The sequence below is a fragment of the Chenopodium album genome, chromosome 7 (genome assembly GCF_948465745.1).
Source record: "Chenopodium album chromosome 7, dcCheAlbu1.1, whole genome shotgun sequence".
Lineage (NCBI taxonomy): Eukaryota > Viridiplantae > Streptophyta > Magnoliopsida > Caryophyllales > Amaranthaceae > Chenopodium > Chenopodium album.
In genome coordinates, this window is record NC_137840.1 from 4,395,790 (window position 1) to 4,404,530 (window position 8,741).

The window sequence follows — 8,741 nt, forward strand, 5'->3', positions numbered from 1 at the left end:
CCCGATTCCTGACCCGAAGTTGACCCAAAACTCGAATCGACTCGACCCACAACCGACCCGAATGTTAGCTAGCCCGAAATGACCCGACCCGAATGACCCATTTGCCATATCTACTCTCTTCTATGTACTTGAGTGTTATTTTAATATTTGTTAGATGATAGTAATGCCTAGGGGTGAGCATAACAGGGTACCCTGTAAAAATTCCAGGAACCGGAACCTGTTGCAACAGGTTCCTCAAAATGGGAATTGAAATCGAAACCTGTTAAACAGGTTCCTGGAAATTGGGAACCAGAACCGGCAGGTTCCGGTTCCAATTTAGAGTACCCTGTATTATAATATACTCACTGACTTTTTCGCGGATTTTTTTTAATAAAAAATTGGTTGGTAACTAATTTATAATGTTTGCAACTTGTAAATAAGACAAACTAATAGTAGTTGTCTAACAAATTTAATATATATATTTTTATAATTGTAATTTTGATATTTATTATTTAAAAATTGAGTAAGATTAGTGTATAATTTGAAATTAAGTGATACTTTTATCAGGTACAGGGTACCCTACAGGTTCCGGTTCCAAAAAATTGAGAACCTGAACTACAACAGGTTCTCCAGTTTGCTACCCGAAACTGGAACTTCTTGTACAGGTTCCGATTCCGAAACCTGCGGTTCCTAACAGGTTCCGGTTCCGATTTAGGGTACCCTGATTTTTGCTCACCCCTACTAATGCCTAACAGTTAGGCATTAATACTTCCTCCACTAGCTTAGACTTTGAGTGACACTGGATTTGAATTTCTTGAAACTAGATAGTAAAGTTGGGCCTCGACTTCCAATTAAACTTAGAAAATTTTGAACTTGGACTTTGACAAGAGTTAGTGGTAACATTGGATTGAGCCTTTTTTATTTATAAAATGGCTTGACTTGTTGGGCCTAGGAATTTACAAGGCTCGAATTGAAGTTGGACTACACCTAGGTAGGACTTGCGGCCTAACAATGGTTAGAAATCACAAGACTTGAGGTCAGATGACTTAACTTGAAGGTTAGATCATGGTTTGACTCAGAGTTAGACTATACATGTCTTAGCTCGAGAGTTGGACCATTGTTTAACGTGACTTAATCACAAAATGACTAGGTTTGACATGACATAAGAAAAAATAAGAGTAGAGTATATAAAATAGAAAAACAAAAAGGCAATACATAAATATAGTAGGAAGATGAGATAAACTATGACTCAAATTTGACGATTAGAATAGGATAAGATTTTTGAAACCCTACTTTATATGAGTCGACATGGATCATAATCCTAAAAGAGTTGAGAAGTCTATTATGATTTAGGGCCTGTTCACATTTACTTAATTTCAGTTCAGTTCATTCAGCTCTAATCAGTTCACTTCAGTTGAGTTCAGTTCAGCTCCAATCAGTTCAGTTTAGTTCAGTTCAGTTTAGCTCCTAATTTCCCTCTCTCATAAAATATTCATTTTAGCTCACTTCAGTTCAGTTCAGTTCAGTTCTGCTCCAATCAGTTCAGTTCAGTTTAGTTCAACTCGATCAGTTCACTTCAGTAAATGTGAACAGACCCTTAGACCTAGACTAGTTTGACATGAAAGGATATATAAGTTGAACCTAAACATCTAAGATATAATTTCTAAACTGGACATGTCAGATTTTTGTCATAACTTTCTGTATATGACTATAAGAGGAACGGAATCAACGCGAAATGAAAGTTAAAATCTAGGGCTATAGATTCATAGATGCCACGACATGTAATTCTTTCTAGAACATGGAATATGGTCGATAGTTACCGGATGAAGCTCACATATACTACAAAAAAAATCGAGTTGATCTGAATTAGACTTAGGGCCTGTTCACATTTACTTAATTTCAGTTCAGTTTAGTTCAGCTCCAATCAGTTCAGTTCAATTCAGCTCAAATTAGTTCAGTTCAGTTCAGTTCAGCTCCTAATTTTCCTCTCTCATAAAATATTCAGTTCAGTTCAGCCCCAATCAGTTCAGTTCAGTTCAGCCCCAATCAGTTCAGTTCAGTTCAGCTCCAATAAGTTCAGTTCAGCTCATTTCAGTAAATGTGAACAAGCCCTTAGACAAAGGACTCTTAAGGATTGACTCTACTGTTTTAGGATAGTTAGTTAGACAAGTAAAACAAAAGCAAAATAAAAAATAAGATAATAAATGCTCATATACATGAAGCACATGGATTTTGCAACCTAAAGGCATACGTTTGGATCGAGGCGTGATGGACCGCTACCCGATATGGTCCATAACAAGGGATGAAAACAGCATAAAAATCAATAATAATAGTATAAAATTAATAATAATAATAGTATAATACAAAAATATGCTCTTTTCTTTTTCCCTCTTTCTTCATTGAAAATCTCGTTGGAATAATAACGGTATAGAGTACAAAATAACAGTATAAAATTAACAATAGTAGTATATTTATCAATAATAATAGTATAAACAAAAATAAGAAAAGTACTTGGTATGGACCATATCTGGTAGTGGGCTATAGTTAGGCCCCTTTCTTTAGAGCTGCTCTGCTCTACTGAGCCCTGCTCTGCTGAAAAGAAATATGCTCTGCTCTACTCTATTTTCAAATAATAATTAACAATAACAATAATAATTAATATTTTATTGATGATAATAATTTATTATTTTAAATAATTATAATATTAATATTAAAAATAGTTACAATAATTATTAATATTAATAATAATTATTATAATTAATATTTATTAATTATAATAATAATTAATATTAATAATTATCAATTATTATCTAATATATATATATATAAAGGTGAGTTTTTTCCCGAGTTTTTAGAGAGACATATAGGATTTAATTTTCTTAACGCGTCACGTAGGATTATAAATTTTAATTGTAGCCAATAAAATAAGAGATTATTAATTTCTTTTAACATAAAATAATTCAAATGTCATGTAAGCAAAATTGTTGAATGAGATTTTTAAGTTTAAATTAATTAAATATAAAATATCATCTTTTGATATTATGAATTTTATCTTAATATATAACAAATTTTAGCACATACATAAAAAAATATATTTTTAAAAATTCAACAAACCGTGCATTGCACGGGTTTCATTTAGTATTTAATAATTCAAACTATTAAGAAGTAATATTTAATAATATTATTAATTAATAATTTCTAATAACTATAACAATTCTTTCAAATAAATAAATAATAATAACCATTAATAACAATTTCTTTTTATAAACATTTGATATTAGAATCACAATGTATACAAACATTTATTGTGGGTATTGATTGTTAGTTCATTGAGTTGAATTATTTTTCAAATATTTCCATACAATTTATGAATTAAAATAAAAGAGGTTTTCAAGTACTTTGTATATTTTTATTTTGAGGGTTAAAAATATATGATTAAGACGTATTTATAAGTAAAATCATTATTACTCATTAAATCATTTATTAATTTTTTGTGAAATGAATATAAGTAAATTGTTGTATTTTATCTTTATACTATTAACATATGTTAAATATGGTACACATTTATTTATGTCTTCACTCGCCTAAATTAATGGTATATGCACTTAATAATAATAATAATAATAATAATAATAATAATAATAATAATAACAACAACAACAACAACAACAACAACAACAACAACAACAACAACAACAACAACAACAACAACAACATTAATAATAATAACATTAATAATAGTATTAATCATAATGTTGAAATCTGCTCTGCTCTGCTGACCCCTGCTGTGCTCTACTCTGCCCTGCCCAGAAGCTCAAAAGAACAGGGCGTTACTCCGTTTGGATCTATGTTCATATCATGATTAGGCTTAGGATACTCAAAAGAGTCGTCTATAGCTAAGAGATTAATGTGTATCAGCCTTGCATTTTGAGGGCAATCACATATAGACATCTCCAAGACTTTGTGCTTAGGGGCCAAGTCACTGCCATTAAAAATTGTACAATAATTATTGATTTTTGTTTAGTTGGAAATTAAGCTAATAAATTAGATTAGGGTATTAAGGCCATTTCGTAATCCAATTCATCCATCCAAATGTTTGATTAATTTACACCATGTCCCACCATAATGTTTTGTTGACTAACTAGGTTGAAACCTGTGCGATGCACGGTATATATAAAGCCTATTTTTAATTTGTACATTTTAAATAATCGCTATTATACAAAAATATAAATAAGAATTACGCATATTTTTTAATTTTAATTTTTTTTTATTTTAAACAAAATTATGATATAATATATATTCAACATTGTCTAATTCATAGTTCAATGTAGGAGATCATTTATTAGTGTGCTATTTAAAATTGTTTCAATTTTCTACGATAAATTAATAGATTTTAGTTATAATGTAGAAGCTTCCAATATTTAATTAAATTTCAATAATGTTAAATATGATAGTTTTCAAAAAAAAAAAAAAAAAAGATGACAACATCATTACATTTAAGCGGGAAATTTTTTATTTAGAAAGTGACACGTGGGCAATGATAATGTCAGTAACTTCTGTTTTAGTTTTAGTTAATTTAGTTAATAGATAGATTAATAGATTTTAGTAAATGATAATGATGTGATTATTTGAATTTAGATTGTATGAGTCTATGAGTGCTTAATCTCCATAATTTTAACTACCTATAAGATGTTGATTAAAATTACCTTATTGACTTAGTGTTTATTTATTTATAACTAACAATAACAAATAGAGAATAGTTATTGTTTAGGGTGTAGTTAATTTCATATTTCTGTGATAAATCTAATATATATAAATTAAGTAGACATTTTTGGAGAGCATTGGGAGCGCCATGTAAGCAAAGGTAAATTTTGGACCAATGAAAAATTAGATTTCTATTTTATTTTAGAATTAAAAAATTCACTCGCCAACTAGATAAAAGTGACGAATAAGATTCGATATATCTCCAATTTTAATGCCATGTAAATAATTATATTATTTAAAGTATAATACTCTTGCCATGATATCTGTTTACCATTGCATGATAATATAAAGTTATAAAATTCTTTGAAATATCTTTAATTTAAATATCATATGATAGTAAACACCTGCTACATTAAAATATTGAATTTTAGATGGTTAAAAACTATCTTCACCAAAAAGAGCCATGCATATCATATGATAAATCTTCACCAAAACAGAGCCGTGCATATCATATGGTATTAAACACCCACTACTATTTGATTAATATATTCTAAGATAATAAATATCATTATTAAATATCATATGATAATAAATATCATTATTTAAATATATAACAATTTTCATCAACATACGTCCATACCCCACTAATTCGTGATAAAAATGAACTGAAATACGGAAGAACACTTTAATCGGGTATTAATAATTAAATAATATCATACAATACAATATTATTTTCAATATTAGGATTTGATAATCATAACTATCAATACAAGATAAAATTTATTTTAACAATAACCCAACAATATAACTTAAAAATACTTATAACCATATCTTAAAACATATCTACCACGATAAATTTTTGTTACCTACCATTATAAATTGACGCATCATACATCACCAACAAAATTTCGTATCAATACAAAACCAAATCAATCAAATTTTGTTCAATCAAATTGTGTGTTAGTAATTGTGTTAGTTGTAGATCATCAATGGTTGGGTAATTCTTTGCTCTTTAAAAAAAAATTATATTTGTATTTGTTATGTACATTGTATTTATTTTGGGATTTTTGTTTTTACATACAAATCAAATTTAATTAGAGAATTAAATTCAAGCAAAAATGATTGGAAAATCAAAGTACGTGTTTCTCGCCTGTTTGACATACTGAATTTTCGCAAACAAGATAGCTTAATAAGTTTGGATATGGTCCTATAGGACGAGGAGGTATTTCTTATAAAATATTACCTCTATTAAATTTTTTAATTTTTTTTTTGAGGGATATTAAATTTTTAATTGAACCTCTTTAGTTTTTATTATAACTAATTAACTAAATTTCTTATTTTTAATAATAGGGTGATTACATTCACACCTCAATCAAATCCAACTTTGTTCAACCCTTTCGTCCAAAATTGATTGAAGGAAAAGTTTACACCATTAGATACTTTTCAGTCGTTCCAAATAAGAAGCAATATCGCATTGTCAGTTACAACAAAACAATGATTCAATTTTTTCAAAACACTGTTGTCTGAGCTATTGGGGATGATGAAAATATTCCAATGCATAAATTTGATTTTATACAATTACAATCTTTGGATCAATTTCGCAACAATTATTCACTTCCTTCTAATATTTCAGTGTTGTATTTTTATATTAGGGTATGGTTGTAAACGAAATCGGTGATCCTATCGAAATAGAAGATAAATGGTATGTATGTATGTTTTTTTTATTATTAATATTTTTAAATAATTCTTCTTACGTATATTTATTTTATGTGTATCTAATATTATTTTTTGTAATTAGGGGGAAACGAGTTCAAATTAAGCTTTGGAATAATGTTTTTACTGAATATACAAAACAGAAAAACCAACTCAATGATTTGACTAAACCTTTTCCTATTACAATAACGTTAACGATGGTGAAAGAGTTTAATGGTAATTTAAGTTTATTGTTGGTTATTATGTTAAAAGATATTTGGAAGTATGATTTCTATCTTTCAAAACTCTTATTTTGGTACATAGTGTATGCTTTTAACAATAAAATATTAATTTATATTTTTTTTATCTATTTTTTTTTATTTTTTTATTATAGTGAAAAATCGGAAAATAGTACTATTAGATATTAGGATTTATATTATTTAAAAAACTAAAAATTATATTTTGATATTTAAAAAATATAAATTATCATTTGATGTCAATGGTTTTATGTAAATATCTGATGATATGATACTTTCATACAAAATTTTAAAACTTATAATGCAAGAAAAAAATTAAGAGATCACCAAAAAAAAATATTTATATACAAAATGTATATAAAAATTTGTCGCAGGCCACATAAGCAAAAGTAATATTTCGACCAATGAAAAATTAGATTTATAATTAATTTAGAATTTTAATTTTCAGTCGCCATTTAAGAAAAAATTAACAAATGAAATTTGAGAATTGAAAAAAAAAAATAGTAATATAAGATTTAAATTATGAAAAAAAAAACAAAAACTATCTTTAATATTATCTTTTACATTAGGATTTATATTATTTTAACAAATAATTAGAAATTAAAAAATATATTTGATTTAATGATTTTATCTAACTATCCGATGAATGAGATAATATTTATTTCAATTTAAATATTCAAGTTCTATATACTTAAAATTTGAATAAGAATAATTTAAAACTTAACAAATATTTTACCTTAAATTAATGTTAAAATAATAGAATAGAAAATAAAAACAAAAAATATTAAGAAATTACAAAAAAAATATACAAAATGAAATATTTAAAAACCGTGCATCGCACAGGCTTACATCTAGTTTAAGGAGTAATTTGATTAGACAATGAGTATTGACAATTTCTTTTTTCCATTTTTTTTTATATAAAAAAAAACAATAGAACATTTGAATACTTTTTTACTTACCCTCACAAATTCCAGTAATTCCACAACATCAGATATAATCTAACAATAACCAATCAAAAAGCAGATAGCACCCCCTAAATGGCCCACAAATCACAAAATCATTTATCCAAAACCACTAAAATTCCCTCCAATTCAAACCACACAAACCAATTAAACCACACCACCATATCCTCCGGTTTATCACCTCTTATTAAATCCCACCCTCACTCTCTTCACTCTTTGGCAATTGGCATTTTCTCTTTACACCTTAAATCCTCTCTAAATTCCTCTTACAATGGCCACTGTCTCTTCCTCCGCCGCCGTCGCCGTCCCATCTTTTACCGGCCTCAAGGCCGCTGTTCCCGCCAAGGCATCAACCGCCAAAGTCATCCCCACCACCACCGCCGTCCCAAGAATGTCAGTCAAGGCATCTCTGAAGAACGTCGGCGCCGCCGTTGTCGCCACCGCCGCCGCCGGAATCCTCGCCGGAAACGCCATGGCCCTTGACGTCTTGCTCGGAGGCGATGACGGGTCACTGGCTTTCGTCCCCGGTGACTTCAGCGTTGCCTCCGGCGAGGAGATCGTGTTCAAGAACAATGCCGGATTCCCACACAACGTCATCTTCGACGAAGACGAGATCCCTTCCGGTGTTGATGCCGGAAAGATATCGATGTCCGAGGAGGATTTGTTGAATGCACCTGGTGAGACCTACAAAGTGACCCTCACTGAGAAAGGAACTTACAAGTTTTACTGCTCCCCTCACCAGGGTGCTGGTATGGTGGGAAAAGTTACCGTTAATTAACTAATATTTGAATAAATTGGTTTTTATTCATATGAGTTTGTTGTAGAGCTATTATTATATTTTAAAAAACAAAATCTTGTTAATTGGTACAATTAGCACTTTTGTGTAATCCTTTTTTCTTCCTTTTAATTATTGTTTTATATCTTGTGTAGTTAGTTGTATGAGCTAATAATTTTACATTTTGCAATTTGAGGCTAATGATTTGCAACGAAAATAAGTTAAATCGTGAATAAATTTGTGACGTTAGTTAAGCAATGCTGCCTGCATATTATTTATGTGTAAATTTGACAAAAATCCTTCTAAAAGTAACTTAGAGTTAGATTTATATAAATTTATTGGGTGTCATTGAAGTGATAATTGTTGTAAAGC

At 28.9% G+C, this 8,741-nt stretch overlaps 1 protein-coding gene across 1 annotated transcript; it reads left to right on the forward strand.

The window, feature by feature from the left end:
- Positions 1-7,768: 7,768 nt before the first annotated feature.
- On the forward strand, positions 7,769-8,481 carry LOC145638840 (plastocyanin, chloroplastic). Its single transcript, XM_081689881.1, has one exon. The coding sequence runs from the start codon at positions 7,866-7,868 to the stop codon at positions 8,370-8,372; it is 507 nt and encodes a 168-aa protein (XP_081546007.1). The 5' UTR covers positions 7,769-7,865; the 3' UTR covers positions 8,373-8,481.
- The last annotated feature ends 260 nt before the right edge of the window (positions 8,482-8,741 follow it).

Bases quoted from the DNA above. Each gene is read 5' to 3' on its own strand.
- LOC145638840 (XM_081689881.1), top strand. From the start codon at position 7,866: ATGGCCACTGTCTCTTCCTCCGCCGCCGTCGCCGTCCCATCTTTTACC.